Source organism: Hydractinia symbiolongicarpus, chromosome 3, assembly GCF_029227915.1.
Source record: "Hydractinia symbiolongicarpus strain clone_291-10 chromosome 3, HSymV2.1, whole genome shotgun sequence".
In the NCBI taxonomy this organism is placed as follows: Eukaryota; Metazoa; Cnidaria; class Hydrozoa; order Anthoathecata; family Hydractiniidae; genus Hydractinia; species Hydractinia symbiolongicarpus.
In genome coordinates this window covers 16,821,178-16,839,191 of record NC_079877.1, presented here as the reverse complement: position 1 = coordinate 16,839,191, position 18,014 = coordinate 16,821,178, and the positions used below count along the sequence as shown (strand labels likewise).

The following is an 18,014-nucleotide window of genomic DNA, read 5'->3' as shown; positions in this document are numbered from 1 at the left end:
TTCTCTGTTGATCTTCCCAAGTAATGAGAAAGCAAGATCCTCACTATATTGCAAATACGATTACTCGGAAACAAGTGTATGTCTTATTCACTACATATTCACAGAGTTCAATTATTTTCTAAATTTACGTCAATATTACATGGGTTAGAAAAAAGAGTGTATTTGGTATTTACAATTTTTCTGCTCGTACTTTATTTCACATGCATATTCTTCAATACGGTGTAGACTGCGCAATATATTGGACATTCTAGAGAAAAAAAACATGTATGTAAAATCGTTCTCCGAATGTTAGGAGAAAAAAATGGAACACCAGAGAAGTCGTACTAAAAATCTCTGCGCGTATTATGAATCTTGAAGTTAGGGCGTATTAATTTCTTCGCAAGGCTATCCTGAAACATTATTTGTTTATATTTTAGTTGGAAAGTAAAATAAATAAAATCAAATATGGCAGGGGGCAGAAATGTTAGGTGAATATTACTTTAACTCGAATTGAAATCGTTTTACTTATGTTATGTTTTCATAATTTATATTCTTGCACTTTCTCTTCCATGTTAATTTATGAACTTCAGACCGAGTTGTTGTCCACATGTTCTTCGTGTTTTAAAGAACTCCAATCTCCTGCCGCTCATAAAACGTTGTTTTCGATATATGTTCTTCGAGACACATAATTTTCTCGCACAATCCTTTTGTGGGTAAGCACCTCACTAATCACGAAATCTTCCAAATTAACACGAATGTTAAAATTGTTACAAAACAAACCTACTTTACCTTTTTTCGAAATCTGTTCAGATATACGTTGTAAAAGAGTCTTCAAACACTGTCTAGCACGCACCGCCCACGTTACAGGCTCCGGTGGGGCGTTGGGCGCTAATTTCGGAAATTCTAACAGTTGCACTGTATTGGTTTTTAAGTCGTGGACTAACGTTATAGTCACCCTGTTTTCCTCATTCTTCACGTCCGTCAACTGCAGCTAGATAAAAAATAAATAATTTGCTTGTTCTGTGAAGCATCACATCTGAATTAAGACAGGCAGTTGTCATACTTACAAAAATTAAATTTTTAGTTTTTAATACGACAGCAGGAGTTCCAGGTAGAGCAATGGTGGGCATATCACCAGGAGGAACAGTTAAGCACCACTCTACACGAAACAAGTAACTGCTCCAATCTGTTTGCTAAAGAAAAAAACTTTTATATAAATAGCTGTCTGTTACTAACATACAGTCTGCATTACCTAGTGTAAATACGTTTTAAACCGCAACAGCTAACGAAAAAACTCAACCTTTTTGCCTCGTTTACCCATATAGAAATAATAAGATTTATACCGGCTCGCTTATCGTGAGCACGATATCACAAATACTTTCTAAGAGTTAAAAAATGTTAAAAAAGGAATCGAATTCACTCAAAGCTGGCCATACTTACCAACTCCAATCTCATAATCCGAATGAAATCCTTCATGAGTTTCGGTTGTGTACCAAGTATTCTTGCGAAGGCTGTCAAAGCACAAACTTTGTACAGCGAACACACAACCTAAGGAAATGAATAAATAGATAATTGAATGAGTTATGAAAAATAGAAGATGTTTAAACTAAGTCAGTTAAGGCATGTTTGAAATTAAAACTACCTTTAGTTCAAAAAATTGTTCCAGCACTTTTAAATCATCAGCGCTCCAAGTATTTTCTAAATATATACTTCTAGTTATAGCCATGGGTGTTACAAAACGAGAAAAACAAACTGCATCTATCAAAAGACAGCATGACAAGCATCAGGTAGGAGAACATTCTAGAATAATGATTAAACATTACATCTTAGCCAAGCAATTCCAGGTCTCTCCAGTGTAAGCTTTAAATACTCACAAATCGGTCAGAGCTAGAAAAGTCGTTTGTCTCATTCATTCGAAAGGTCGAAACTTTTAAAAGAAACACAACAGCAATTCTGATATAATGAAACAGGACGACTAATTTTGGATTTCGCCGCCAAAAGTGATTAGTTGTTAGAGTCGCGCATTTTGAACTTGTCAAAGTTAACTTTTCACTTTTCATGGCAGATTCAGGATTAGGATCTTAAATTATTTGATTAAATGTATGCTCATGCTAATTGTTGTTCCTAGATTTCGCGAACTTGGTGGGCCCTGGCGTAAATTATTTACATGTGGGTACGCCAGAGAATCTCACGAGCAAATTTAAACGCTCTCTCTGGACTATGTGTGAGCGATATTGAGAAATATTCACCGTTTGAAACTTTAACCCATTCTTAGAAAAAAAGACAAAAAACTGCCTTTGTTTCATTAATTTTGTCCACGATTGAGGATAAAATCGTTTAAATTTTAATTATACTCATGATTAAGCAACATCCTTCAACACAGTTTTTGAAAATTTCGCAGTTCGTATTGAAGTAGAGTTACTTTGCGTATCACGCGTATAATGGAATAATCAACATAATGAAATTATTGCTTTACATACAAAATAGGTTCACAAAATAAATTCTTTGGAAAACAATATTTATATCTTAATCAGTTTCTTCTGTCGCTTTAAAAGAAATTCAACTACATTCTGCGCCTGCAGTTCAACCTTCTCTCCTGTATTTTAATGTACTGACTCATGCCGTTAATGTAAGCAGCAACCGAAAAACACACCATAATCCAAAGTTTTAAGGTTAAGGTTGAGCTGAAAACAAACATGTAACTTACCATGGCCTTTCATAGGGGTGATTTTCAAAATCAGCGAATCCATTGTAGTTGGATTCAAACGAACACTGTATTGTAAACCGGAGTCAGGTCCATTTTTGCCGGTACCGGAAAAGATAACTACGCCATGCTCTTGTTTTTCTAACTTCAACTAGAAAAAGATACATTAAAAATTATGACGATGAGAAAGCGAATAAAATTGGCGATAAAAAAGTCCAATAATTATTTCATTGAAAATTTTCGGTAATGTTTTTTAAAATAACACATTTGCAAACTAAAAACTGTAGTAACACCGAAAATATACTATGAAACCTACCGTGTCATCTGTTCGCAATACACGAAGCAAATGAGCGCGAAGTAACACTGATCCAAAGAATTTCTCCAGAGGGCAAAGTTTCGTTACTTTCTTCGTTGCCACGGGAGTCATTAGCATCTTAAATCCTGAATGCGTGAGTACGACGGGAACGGGTGCGTGAGATACGTTGATACTTGAAAGAAGTTGACGATTTTGAGACGTGTTCAAACTAAAACAGAAAACGCTAGACTAGTTTTCTTCTTACTATTTACTTTGAAAATAATTTATGGTCAAACATACCCTTGTTTTCCAGGTCTCGGCGAGCCTTGAACAAGGGGTGGTGATCCAGGCCAGGCAGACGGTGACATGGCTGATAAATTCGCAGGAGCTGGTGATGGCTGAAGAAATGTGCCTTAAGAAAAATACACGTAATTTATAAAATATAACAATGTCCTAATAATCCAACAGTGCTGCAATCAACTAGTCCTGTCCTGGGGTTCTAATGTATTGAATAGTTTCTATTCTAGTTAGGAAACGACGCAAACACAATGTCTAATACACTCTGATCTTCACAATGGGCGAAAAAGATTTAGTTTTTAAAACAGAATCAATTGAATGTCACATTGGAAATGGTGAGCACTCTACCCGAATTCGAATTTGAAAAAATAACATCTGCATGCATGTGTCGAATATGCACTAATACTTCTACATAGTTTTTTGCTTACCTGGAGAGGGAACAGAGTACGGATTACCAGGACTAGGAGATGTGAATTGCGAGGGAGATGAAATGTGTGCAGATGCTGCACGCTCTTGTGTAGCAGGACCGAAGTCTAAATGTAAAAAAATGACAAAAATAAAGAAAAAATATGCCTGAATAAACAATCTGTACTATGTATAGCAAAAATAACAACAATAACAAATAACCCTAACAGCAACAATAAAAACAACAACAACAACAACACAAAAAACAACGAAAATAATAACAACAAAAGCATACGTTCGGTTTGAGTTTCAAACTCAGTCCCACCAGGAGTAACAGGAAAATCATGTCCCAAAAACAAGTTACTGGGCTGCATCTTATCAACGAATAATTGTAAAAAGCTCTGGAATAAAAAAACAGATAAATATTATAGCAACAAAACTTCTTGACGCGCACACGGGAATAAAGCCTCGTTTCAATGATTTGAAGCAATGTTATACAACATACAGCAAGTTGCAGTATAGTCGTAAATCCTCGCATCGCCTTTGTTGAATCTGTTCTGTAAAATGTTCCATCTAAAGCAAAACAAAGATTGTAACTATACGAAAGCATTTATGATATATCCATCATGGCATCCGAAGCTGCAGTAGTTTTAGCGGCAAAACTGACAACATACTAGTTTTACCTCTGATTAGAACTGTGTGTTCCATGAAGTAAACATCCAGAATGTATCTGGTGAATTTGTTAAGAAAAAACTTTATTCGTTCGTTGATAAACAGGATACAAAGATCAACATGAACAGCAGAAAACACAGATCCGCCTATGTCAACGTTTTTACAGAAATTGGACGTTATTTACATTATGAAACATGCTGATAAACAGATAAGCAGATTGTTCTAAATGACCTCTGCTTGAAAAAGCCTCTTAATAAAGTATGAAAAGATACATGTTTCTATAGATGATCTTCACATGCGTTGACGAATGAGCAATGATCGTAAAATTATTTACCACAGATAGAACTCTCTAGCAAAAAGAAAAAGGTTATTAGTAATATCTTGAGCATTAAACAACAAGAAAAACAAACAAGACAAACAAACAAACCAGCAATTTAGGTAGGCAGGGTATACATGTTTTCTTTTTTTCTTCTTTTTAAAACTTTTAACAGAAGAAAAAAAATTATAAAAAAAAGAAGAATAAACAAACACTTATATTAACTTACATTCGAAATACCAAGTGCTGGTAGGATGGATATACTGGCGATAGATTGCAATGGTGAGTAAGTGTCGTGAATAATCTAACAGTACAAATATTAGTGCTCAGAGAAACGTTGAACTAACGTTGACATCATTTACCAATTAAAATACCCTAGTTTTTTCCCTGTCTATATTGCAACAAAAGAAAGATCACTTTCCTGATCATTCTACTCATCTTTGGCCTAAGATTCAGTTGGTAATCTTTATCTAGGCATGGTAGAAATTCTAAAAACGTCATTTTGTATTGATAGAATAAAATTTTTCATTAAGATATGATTTTATTATATTTTCATACTTATATATATTTTGGGATATTAAAGGTATATTATATTTACAGATCGCTTTCTGACGTTTCCACGACTTTATTAAAAAAAATATAATTAAGTTACGTAGACTGCGTAAAAGTCCTTTTTCACATGTTGAGACCCAGACAAATTGATTTGGCGAATCGCAAAATACATTTAGCTTCAGTGAAAAAAAGTGATGTAGTGATAATCTTACCTTGATTATGTACTGCAAATTCCCATGCTGGTTAAACTCGTTCATCAGCTGAATCTGCGTCAAGTGGTGTGGACATTTATCACGTGATGCACCAATTTCAGTAAAATTAATCGTATACTTGCTGTTGTCGCTGTCATATGAGAATGTCACCTTAAAAAGGGTAGACTGTTTATTACTTCAATTGTTTTAGTTTTTTCTTGATAAACTTCACTGACAAACTTTACTGACAAACTTCACTGACAAACTTCATTGATAAACTTCACTGATAAACTTTACTGATAAACTTCACTGATAAACTTTACTGATAAACTTCACTGACGAACTTCACTGAAAAACTTCACTGACGAACTTCACTGATAAACTTCACTGAAAAACTTCACTGATAAACTTCACTGACAAACTTTACTGATAAACTTCACTGACGAACTTCACTGAAAAACTTCACTGACAAACTTCACTGATAAACTTCACTGAAAAACTTCACTGATAAACTTCACTGATAAACTTCACTGATAAACTTCACTGATAAACTTCACTGATAAAATTCACTGACAAACTTCACTAATAAACTTCACTGATAAACTTCACTGATAAACTTCACTGATAAACTTCACTGATAAACTTCACTGACAAACTTCACTGATAAACTTCACTGATAAAATTCACTGACAAACTTTACTAATAAACTTCACTGATAAACTTCACTGATAAACTTCACTGATAAACTTCACTGACAAACTTCACTGATAAACTTCACTGACAAACTTCACTGAAAAACTTCACTGATAAACTTCACTGATAAACTTCACTGATAAACTTCACTGATAAACTTCACTGATAAACTTCACTGATAAACTTCACTGATAAACTTCACTGACAAACTTCACTGATAAACTTCACTGATAAACTTCACTGATAAACTTTTCTGATAAACTTCACTGACAGACTTCATTGACAGACTTCACTGATAAACTTCAGTCCAGTCAACGCATTACAAAAGTATTACTACTTACTAAGTAATTTTTATCCTTTGTGTACGTAAAAACCAACGATTTCATGTCGTATTTTAATAATATCAAATCCTCCACACCAGAAACAGTTGCAAGCCCTAGGAAGGAGAAGGTTGATATTAAATAAATATTCCGCAAGGTTAAATCAAATATCTGGTTGGATCAGTTTGATCAGTCGAGCAATACGAAAATATTTACACAAAAAAACCATAAAGAAATCGATGTGATAATAATACTAAAAGTTAAAATCGAATTTATAATGTTAGCTAAAGTTAAAATATATTTGTGTATAATTTTCTGGAATTCTTATCCGTGGGATCCGTGGGTAAATCTTCTTAGCAAGAAGAACAACATAAGACAATTCGAATATAGTAAAGTTTTGCATTTTCTTTCACATATTTTCTCAAGGAAAGGGTGTTTGGCTTAATCACTAAACTTCGAAAAGAGGTCCCAACTAATCCTTGCAATAATTCTCAAGTGGTTCGGAAAAGTTTACAAGAACAAAAAAATAATTAAGGTATCTAGTATTCAGAAGTCGACTGTACAATAATGGTAATTGAAGAACATATCAGGAATACCTAACAAAATGTTGTCAATATCTTTCGCATATTTGTACATTTGTACTAAAGCTTTCCAATCATTTAAGATGGCTATACCGAGTTCTTTATTCTCTTCTTCGTTGACGATGTGTTTGTAAGTAAATGTGACATCTCGATGATGCAGTTGCGAACACGATGGTATCTGCGGTGGAGAGAACGTATAACAAACTTTCCACTGATTTAACTCGTGGTCCATTCGAACTGCACAATCCATGAGTAGCTTAGATAATGATAAGGTATCAGCTACATCGCAATCACTTGGTTTAGGTATACTTAATATTCGTAATACAAAATCCATGTCGTCTTCTTCGCGAACACCAGTAAATATAAATTTTGATGTGGATAACTACAAGTGGAAAAGTTGGGAAAAATATTGTTCATTCAACATTGCCTGACCGCTTAATCTCCAGTGAAATATAGAGGAAGCATGTTAAAGGTGGGCTAGACAACATTATATGACCTCGATTAACCAAGGCTAAAAAAAAAGTTACTTAAAATGTGTGTATATATATTTATTGCTCTTAATGTACAAAACTATTATTTTTATCAAAAAGTTTATATAAAAAAATATGTTGACAAAAGTTTACCAAGTGCACAATTGTTTATACACATCAGTGTTTCAACCTGTCAAAACAACCACCCTAATGCAGCGCAGCTCAACTCTCCTTTAAAGGCGTAACACACAAGAACTTTTAACTTAATTTCTATTTTCTGTTTAAAAAAACACATGTTACCTGTTCTGTCAGTTCAATAAAAGGAACTCTCATGTAGCTGGAGGCTACTACTGTGGAAATCGTAGTATTAAATGATGAATCGGTGCTTTCGAATTCTTTTGGTACTGGTAACAAAGTATCTTTTCCTCCTTTTAATTTTTTCCTGATGTTCATCACTTTCACGTCATCCAGTAGCTTCTAAAAACAATATGTTATGAAGTGTCTTTACGACTTAAAAAAAAACATGGCCAATTCAAAGACAGTTTTTTAAAACAAGTAAGTGAAAAAGACATTTTGAAAGGCTATAAGTTGAAAAACGAAACTTAATGTTAATGCCAAAAAAAAGTAATAGGATTTTTTCAAGATTATTAACAGAAAAGTTTATACTTCTAGGATCTCATTCAAAATCACCCTTTTTTCAAAATTTCTTCTGGACAAAATACTTTTTTGGATCAATATTAAAGTTTTATGCAAACAAAATTTCCAAACCTTTCTTTTGTATAGATCTGAATTCCTCTTCTTCTCCTTTTTCTTCGACTGTGATTTTAGTTGGTGAAAAGCGCCAACATTCAGCCGAATGAGTGGCTCAGCAAATAGGGAAAAATTTAATTCGGCTTGCTCTGCGTTAGTAGACTGATTTCGATCCTTTGAGACTTTAAAAAGATAATATTTTTCAATCAGAGGTTTTGATGGATTTGAATGATCCACATCCACAACAACCACCTATTAAATTAAAAAGAAAAAATAAACAACAACAACAAACAACCATATAAACAACAACAATAACAGCAACAATAACAAACACCTATAAAAAAGAACGCAGAAACGACAACAACAACATCAATAGCAACAACAACATCAATAGCAACAACAACATCAATAGCAACAACAACCTACAAAGTACACAGAAAAACATATGATAACATAAAAAATACTGACCATGCAATACTTCATATATTTTTTGAATTGGAGATACAGCTTTGTATTAGGGAGTTTTGAAAGTTGGTGAGTAGCGTAATTTGTGATCGGAAGAATGTTGTGGATGTGCACTGGTAGCAAGGTGACAGATCGTCGACATCGTTCAACATAAAGCATACAGCTATAACGTGAAAAATTAAAAAGACGTTATGTTTTATAAATCATGTTTTCGTAGAACTATAATAAGATGTGCCATGAACACCTAAGATCTTTTGAAAAGTTAATTTTTTTAATTAAAATTTTGACATCAGTGATTAACCATTTATACACACATTCACAAGTCTAAGTCTGTCGTAAACATTTCCAGTTTGAAGTGCGTCGGTATAATATTGAAATGCTGTAAATCATTTTCTTATGTGTATGATTTTCGAAATTAAGCATTTATTGCAATCTATTTTTAAACATGATTTTACTTCAAAAAGTTTCAAGTTTATTTCGTAAGAAAGCTTGATTCAATCTTATATAAGATAAAATATAGATACAAAATATATGTAGAAACTTTTATGTCATTTTCAGTTATATTATAATATACATGCTCAATATTATATTGAGGATGATTTTAAGATGTTTCTTTTTGTCCTCAGCGATCAAAAACTTTTGTGTAAGGCACTAAAGTCAAAAAACAACAGCCGTTAATAGGCCCTCTAAGTCTAAGTTCACCATATTTACCGGAGTAGATGGAAATCAGAAGCAAATTTGACAATGTCTGCCTGTAGCAAAGCTTGCAACTGTTGTACATATTTTGGTTCTGAAAACAAACAACTTAAGGTAAAACAACAAAAATCAAAACAAGATTATCACACCCTTCCCCACTGTTTTTATTAAACAGAGTGAAAACATCCAGACTAACTCTGGTTGCAATCCCTTTAAAAAATATTGCTGACCTATTATTTACCATAACTGTCCAGTGACATAGAAGTGCTCACAGCATAATGAAGGTAAATTTAGGCTGTTTTGGGACAATCAATGGACTATATCTCAATAAGGAATTCATCCTGTGCTTCTGTGTGGATTTAAAAGTTTCACTTGTAAAAAGGGGAAGCAGATGAGGCTGTTTTTTATATTGTGTGCAAAATATCACAAGGCAACCCAAAACATCTACACAATTCGAATGTCTAGATGATGGCAACCCGAAAATATTGAAGAAAATATTTTTTATCTTAAGGTGGAAACTGCTCTTTATTGTCTGACCTTAAGGGCTTAAAGCTACATTTACATGTTTAAAACTTTTTCTGGCACTAATTATTTTCTCTATACGGTGCAGATCGCGAGTAACTATACAAGAGTATTAAACTATGGGTACAAGTAATTTCTTCTGTGAGTATTCCACAAGTATGCGATGAATACTCGCACGTTTTTGCTACTGTACTCATACAGTACTCCCTAGCGTGCACGAAAGGCCAACGGTATAAGTAAAAGAGAAACTGTCCAATTTTTCTAAATATGTTTTTCCGTGTTTATGCTATTCTTTGTTTCAATATTTTTTTGAATGAATTAAGACAAAGTTCGGTTTCACACAATCTTATTGTTTTACTTTTAAAACAAAGAACAATGTTTTCTTGAATCCAGGGAAACTCCTCTTTGACAATTTTCAAATGATAATATAGACTTATTATGGCCAGGTTTGAACAGTTTTCGAAAGAAATCCTGCGATGTTTAAACATTGCTAGTACATATTTTGACAGCTTTTAAATGAAATATAGTAATATTAGGGCTTAGCGCAGCCAGGTTAGAACAGTTTTAAAAAGAAGTTCCGTGATTTTTAAGCTTACTATTAAAAAATTGGCACTGAGCTTATACAGTGTACTTAGTTTCACATTGTGTATTTCAAAAGACTTGCAAGTTACCAGGGGGTATAAAAAGATTTAAATACCCAAATTTTCAAACATTTTTGTGAAAAAGTATTTTAGAAATACAAAATTCAGTTGAAACCTAAAATCCAGTTGCTTTTGTCGTTCTGTTCAACAACTCTGGGTACAATCTTTTTTTTAAATGACCAATATAACGCAGACATTTTTCTGATGTCATGGCAGCCCAAAATTGTTTTATTCCTGCCTTAAATTCCTCTTTCATTCAAGGCTAACATCGTTTCTTAATGTCTCTTTCAATTCATGCCACAAATTTTCAATAGGATTCATACCTGGCAATTCTGTTCGAGTTTTCCAACAATTTATTCCTAATCATTGAAACGTCTCCTTTGCTCGATTACTTGTGTGTTTAGGATGGTTATCTTGCATAAATCGGCACCTATCTGGGAATGTTTCAGTAATAAATGGTGCAAGGTCAGGAAGCGCTTTGGGCTGGGCACAAAAACCAAACAAAGGGAAGACGAAAGATGCACTACCCTGGAGAATTTTAACAAATGCATGGGAATTAGCAACGGCAATGCAACAACAGGCAGTTTCCTTTCAGACATTGCGGCACTCTTTGTCAGGCACGTTTTTACTTTTGGTTACTTACAAACCAATAAAATTAAATGCGATTGGCTTAATTTACTCTCCAGAGTCATTGTTTAATTTGTGCTTGCAAAGAAAAAGGAATAATGTTTGAATGTAGCAACAAAACAAGTACTCTGCATTTATTGTACATATACTCCTAGTGTATAGTTACTCGCGATCAGTACTTCTGTACTTCTGGTTACAGCATATTTAAGCACAGCCCAACATATAAGACAAAAAAGAAAAGTCACATACTGATTTTGTCAGATACGTTCAACACAAGTACACCAGATCGAGAATCCATTGAAATGCTAACCACCTCATTGCAGGTACAATTCAAAAAAGGTTTAATATTCACACAAGGATAGCTGACATCCAGTGAAACAGAATCTTTGTAATATGGCATGGCAGTTAGTGTAATTAAGAGATTTTTTAAAATGGACAATGCAAATTGTTTAATAACTACGGAAAATATCTTCTCAATCGACAAACAGTTTGATGCCAAAACAACTCCACTATCATTATCAGTAACAACTTCATGTTTCAGTTCAGGAACATGACACAGCAAAAGGGAATTTTTCTCAAACAATATTGAGATAGCTGGTGATGGTGAAGCTGACATAAAAGAATAAAATTTTGATATCAGAATTACTAATATTAAACAAAATAACTCTAGTTACTGAAACACTTGATAATAAACCATACCATTTTTCTGAAGTCCTGTTTTTAACCTACAAAAGCAATTAGTATCATTTAATGACTCAGACTTATAAAGGGGTAGCCCAATCAATCCACAAAGGCACTCAGCTTTTGTCGTCATAAATGTTGTTAAGGCAAAACGCGAAAATAAAAATTTTTTTGCAGTAGTTGTTTTTAGATTGCACAAAAACATACATAACTTTTTACATTTTTTTGTTGCTTTTGGGTTCTTTTTCATGTGTGTGATACTCCCAATTATGCTGTCATGTCATTTTTTTGGCCGTCGTAGCTAATATTAACAGCTGCAAAATTTTGCCATTGAAAATTTTGCAGCTGTTATAAATAATTCAAGGGGGTTAAGGAGTAAATTCTGTCTATTTTTCAGTGCCTTACAAATTGACAGAAGCCATAATTTTCCCAGATCGGTTGTGTTCAGACACCCTTATTGTGTTTGATCAGATGTATTAAATTTATTCCAAATTTACAATATCAATTTCCTCCTTTTATAAAAACTAGTTGTTAGCCCATGGAAAATTTAAGGAAATTTGCACGTTACGGCAAGGTCAATAAAAATGTATTTCTTTTGTTTTTTTAGCTTAAAAATTTTGGTGTGGTTTAGATGCCCCGGTCTTGGCAGACAGACAAAATACGGCTATTATTATAGAGATTCTATCCGTCTATAGTTGTGCCAAGAACACATGGAGTAACAAGTGCAACAGATTTTTATTGGCTTTGTTGTAATAGCCAAATTCCAGTTTATTTTTTTTATGGGTTCTAGACTGATATTGCATCTGGAAAAATAACTAAAATTGTAAATTTCCATTGTAAATTCGATCTGCCTTTGTTATTTTTTTAGGAAAAGGGAAAGATTATCAAGATAAAGGAAAAATTATCAATTTATAAAACACAATTTTTTTTTGTCATTTTCAGATTTGTTATGTGATTTTTATGCAGAATAATAATGGTAATAATTTTTGTAAATCTGTGCAAAATGTAATGAAACAAACAACAAAATAGAGAATACATGCAGAAAATAAAATTTTAACGCAACCCACCGACAATAGGAAACTACTAGTTTCTGCCCCGGCACATATTCTTCAATTTTAACATGTTCCCCCCATCTTTCCATAATGAGTCTTTTGCACTATGATGAAAGAACAGAGGAATATCAAATACATTAGAGAACATATGCATATTTTATAGTAGCTTTTGGAAGTTATAAATCTATTAGGGTTAAATCTATTTTTTACCTGTGTGTGCAGAATTTCCAATTGCAATGAAACACAAAAATAATCTGTTTTTTTTTGTCAAGAAAAAACATGGATAAAAAAGAGCAGGAAAAAAGTGGAAAAGTTTTTAATACTGCAGATAGTGATAAAAGGATACGCAAAGTGTTAAACAAATCAACAAGTGGATTGTCTTCTATCATTAATCTTGATTGAACTATTTGATGGATGTAATGGATCTAAATATTAAATTTAAATGTAAAAAAAAAATAATGAGTGAAAATAAACAAATATGAAATCTTGTGATAACTATGGTATTATCTCTTATATCAAGTATAATTTACATTGGGGAATCAAACCTGCACACAATATTTAATGCATGTGTGAGGTTGGGTCATTATGTATGTACCCTAATAAACACTATATACTTGACTGTCTAGCCACCCGCTAGGTACATAGAAATAACTTTATATGCCTGCTGTGTGGTTATTTTGGTAATTGACCAAAATTTAAGTGTGTGCGAAACTGAAGATATTTCTCAACATTTGAAGTATAAATATCCTGTTACCTGCATACCATGAACAAGTGATTTCCCATCTAAGAGAAAAAAAAACATTATTACCGACTTCACCTTAAACTAAATAATGATTCTTCATTTGGATACTTGAAATTATATCGAAGTTTAATTTAAACCAAAAATCATTTTACTGAGTCGTGCGCATCAGAGGGCAGAACCTTTATTATTGTTTTTAACAAGTGTGTTACTCAGTGACGTGGGATGCAAGTATGTGCATGGTACATTTCAAAATATCATACAGTGAATGAACAAAGCATGCCAAGAATGATGGTAACATTGAAAAATTTGAAATGCTTGAAACATAAAACTTTTTTGACCTAAATTGGTCCAAAGATTCAAAAGGTGACAGCGTTTTTGTTACAACTAGGCCTGTTTTTGGTCAAAGAAGAATCAAGGATCATCCAAGATAAATGTTTGTGTCAGAATTCTAACAGAAATGAGTTGGCTGATTATTATTTTGTCACAACTTTTTGTGAATCATAAAAAACAATAGCACACAGTCCTGCATGCAACTCTCCAATGTGTTATCTTTTGCATGCTCAATGAAATGCTTAGCAAAGCTTGATCTATGTTCTGCACAATATTTTAATTTTCAAGCTCTACCTCATATATACACATAAAATAATGTAAGAATCAGGGTTCGAATTAGAAATATGAAGTCAGTTCACAAAAATTTGCTGGCTGTAGAGAAAAAACCTCTTTTCAGGCTGTGCTCGGGAGAACTGTGGGTGCTCGTGATCATGCCATTGATCCTCAGTTAATGGTTATTTTGTTTAAACAACCATTATATATAGAAATATTTTTTGGAACGATTGAAAAAATCGAATCCACAATTTTAACATTATTTTCATAGATTGATTCGTAAAGACAGCATTTCGATTCACATATTGTGAATTGCAACCTGTTGATTCAAACCCTGATTACTAAACACACTGTACCTCCTGTTTCATAATCTTCCATCAAAAATTCTATATTTAATAACCTCCAAGGTATATCAGATTCAACACCCATTAACATTAGTATGACCTAAGAAAAAAAAGACTTATCAGGAATAGCTGGGGACGAATTGTGAACGGTACTTGCATGGGCCCATTCAGGTCCTTTTTATTTCTCGTTAGCAACTTAGTATTTTGTATATAGGGTGTGATGGTCAATGACCACCATTTAAGCTTATGGGGTGCAATGTGCCACATGCCACTACTTTTGAAGATCATGGGCTAGGTCTTCTCATTTTTAAAATCAATGATGCACAGAAAAGGCTTCAATCTACATCAATTTCATGGGTAATCAATAAAGTTTTAAATGAACTTTTTAGATCACAGAGCTTCCTTCTCCAGGTCTTTATTAGCACAATGTATAAAAATAAGAATATTTTGAACTTAGAAACTTGGAAAATAACAGGGTAATATATAGAAATTAAGCACAAATGAAAAAAATTATATTTTCAAAAAGCAGAGACAGGAAGAATTAAATTACCTCAAATTCATGTTCAACTTTTAAGTGTACTTTTCCATCACCTTAAAATTTTTTATGAATTCAGATTGTGAGAACATCTTCATGCGTAATAAAAAATAGTGAAGATAATTCCTGCCTATGACACATAGGCAATGTATGTATTTCCACAAAATTTTTCCGGACGAAGACATATAAATGGTGCTATCAACAAAGCAACTGTCATAAGATTAATATTTATTTAAAATATTTTTTTGCAATAAAAGCTTCACAAAGCATTGTTATTATATGAATAAGCAGCCTATATACAACCAACCTATTTGGATACTTGTGAATTCAGGTGGCACTTTACTAATTACCAGTCGATGTTGGATCGCCTCATTTAGACGCTTTAATGTTCGAGTTTTATCAGGTGCGCTAATGGGATCATCTGGAATAATTTTTGTCTAAAAGCAACGTCACCTAAGAGATATCACTTGTATCTTTTTAAAAACAGTTGCTTCCTTGCCACACAAAAACAAATCGAGTTTTGGTTTCATTACCTTAATACATTTTGGCAAACGATTGAATGTTCCTGTTGTTAAAACATCAACTGCAGTAGGTAAAGAGAAGTTTGGTAACCTAATAAACAAGTAAACACCACATTCATGTCATTCCAAGAAAAACACATCATTGTAATCACTATTGGAGTATACTATACCTTGCTTGTACAAGAGTTTCACGGGCGATTCGTGCGAGAGTATCAGCAGTATCAATAAAGTATGCATTTTGCTGATCCAATAACGAGGAAATAGCCTGGAAAAATTAATATTTTGATAAATATTAGTTGAAGTGGCACTCAAAGTCCTAGCTATGGAGTAGTTAAACGCTTACGTCATAAATTAACTAGTGTATCTCAAGTTAGTTACATTAGTTACTTTTGCATTGGTTATTCTAACATTTGAGCATGACTTTGGTAGAATACACTGAACAGTTACAAGCACCTGTTATTTCACTAATCCTAGATTTGCTTCAGAAAGCATGCTAAATTAGCTTTGACACAAACGATTTAACTTATACTTAATTTAACTAATTATCAGTGTGACTTGGGCTATTTCTTCTTAAGTATACCAACTATTACTATTTGAAGGCTAGAAAACACTGCAGTAGTCAAAACGTAATACAAAACCTCACCTGACATTTGTCAACACGATCTGCACTTGATGCCCATTTAACAAGAGCTAATAATCGTATAAACTGCTGCCGAGCTTTTGTTGCAAATTGAATTATCTCGATTTTTCTAAAATAATTTTGTTTCAGTGACTCATACATAAAACCAACAATACATAAACCACATGAATAATAAATAGAAATCAAACACGCATCACCTCTCAATATCAGATTTTCTTGGCAGCCTAAAAAAGTGAATAGCAGACTTAAAATTAATTTTAAAACAAACATGTTCAAGGTTTCTTTCTAAAAAAACTGTGAAATTAAACCTCAATAACTTAATCTTTAAAAAATATAAAGAGAGTTGGTACCCTCGTTTAGTTTCAATGTTAACCTTTTTATGGGATTCTTGCGCATGCGCAGAAAAAATCAGAAAAAATTGACAGGCAAAAAAATGCAGACCTTAGGTGAAGAAAGTCAAATTATGGTTAGAAACACTTGTAACTGTGGCTATTAGCATCTTTCACTGATATATATTCTAATATCAAGATCGAAAGATGCCTCTACATGAAGATAAAGTTTTGAAATATTTTGCCGATTTGGCTTAATATCTTTCAGTTCCTTCGTCCAAATGCAATTTTTTTTTCAAATATCAAAGTTTCGAAATTTGGCTGCACGAAGAGAGTAAAACAAAGATGTGGAAAGCGCATTAATGTTAATTTTTTTGCTTTAAAAAAATTTTCATAGCCTAATTAGGATAGCATAGCCAAGTTAGGTTACGAATTCCTCTCTTAATTTGGCAAATAGCCTAATACACCTTTACGATAATTCAATTGTACTTGCGTTCCTACGCCTCTCCATCGTTTTTCAATATCGGAAAAACGGAGGTAAAAACCCTGTTTTTATGAGAGTTTGTTAGAGATGAAAGCATGTTTTCTGCAGTTTTTTAACTTCTGTCGCATAAATTTCTTTCAAATTTTCAGGAAACGTTAATAATAATAATAAGATACAACTTATGTGTACTTTATTTTAAAACAAAACGCGGCAAGAAAAGTTATCACGAAAAAACGTGTTTTCTCCTTAATAAACTCTCCTCCTCTGATCGCAAAATAAGCTGCGATGGAGTGTTAGTTTTTCCGAATTATCGTAAAGGTGTATTAGCTTGATAGCCTAATTTACTATTTTATCTGACTGTATATGATAGATATCCTAGACTTGGGCTCAGAATGTCATGTCATAGCCATCCAGTGTTGCCAGTGAGCAAAGAAAATTAGCAAGAAAAGTGATCATAATAGAATACGGACGGTATATGTTATCGTTTTTAGCAGGCATGGCTATATAGCTACGTGTTAAGACTCCCTAGTCCTGGTTTTGTATGCTTTTTTGATTCAATGACTTTGATGGGTTTCTATTGTAAAAATTGGACTTACAATTCTGATAATACTGTTAAATCATGATAAGTTTTTTGAAGCAAAAAATCAATTAGCATCGATAAATTGATTCCCTTTTGAGAAGGGATAAGATGCTGAAGTCCTGCTTGGGGCACCGGCTCCATAACCATCGGCGCCATGTTTCTCTTCCAAAACGAAACACGCATATTTACGGGACGAATTTATTTGTGTGCATGCGCTGAATCACGCTCGTGAAAACTAAACTTTTTAAAAATGGTAACCATAGCTACGCCGAGCAAGGGAAAGACAATAGATTGCAACGCTTCGTTGATTTTAAGTTTTTAAATAGT

General features: G+C 33.1%; 1 protein-coding gene across 1 annotated transcript; it reads right to left on the bottom strand.

Moving 5' to 3' along the window:
• Positions 1 to 97: 97 nt before the first annotated feature.
• Positions 98 to 17,881, bottom strand: LOC130636005 (mediator of RNA polymerase II transcription subunit 14-like). Its single transcript, XM_057445577.1, has 35 exons — positions 17,704 to 17,881; positions 16,492 to 16,518; positions 16,298 to 16,403; positions 15,825 to 15,919; positions 15,667 to 15,745; positions 15,441 to 15,570; positions 15,149 to 15,189; positions 14,611 to 14,698; positions 13,664 to 13,692; positions 13,256 to 13,334; positions 13,120 to 13,163; positions 12,925 to 13,013; positions 11,876 to 11,901; positions 11,426 to 11,785; positions 9,402 to 9,480; positions 8,694 to 8,853; positions 8,244 to 8,477; positions 7,776 to 7,952; positions 7,021 to 7,387; positions 6,446 to 6,540; positions 5,433 to 5,582; positions 4,898 to 4,972; positions 4,625 to 4,701; positions 4,364 to 4,410; positions 4,186 to 4,253; positions 3,976 to 4,081; positions 3,704 to 3,808; positions 3,279 to 3,390; positions 3,000 to 3,207; positions 2,687 to 2,834; positions 1,622 to 1,677; positions 1,420 to 1,527; positions 1,047 to 1,172; positions 769 to 970; positions 98 to 247 (listed from the first exon to the last, which is right to left on the bottom strand). Exons 1-35 carry the CDS (start codon positions 17,868 to 17,870, stop codon positions 192 to 194), a joined length of 4,116 nt encoding a protein of 1,371 aa, XP_057301560.1. The 5' UTR covers positions 17,871 to 17,881; the 3' UTR covers positions 98 to 191.
• Between the last annotated feature and the right edge of the window lie 133 nt (positions 17,882 to 18,014).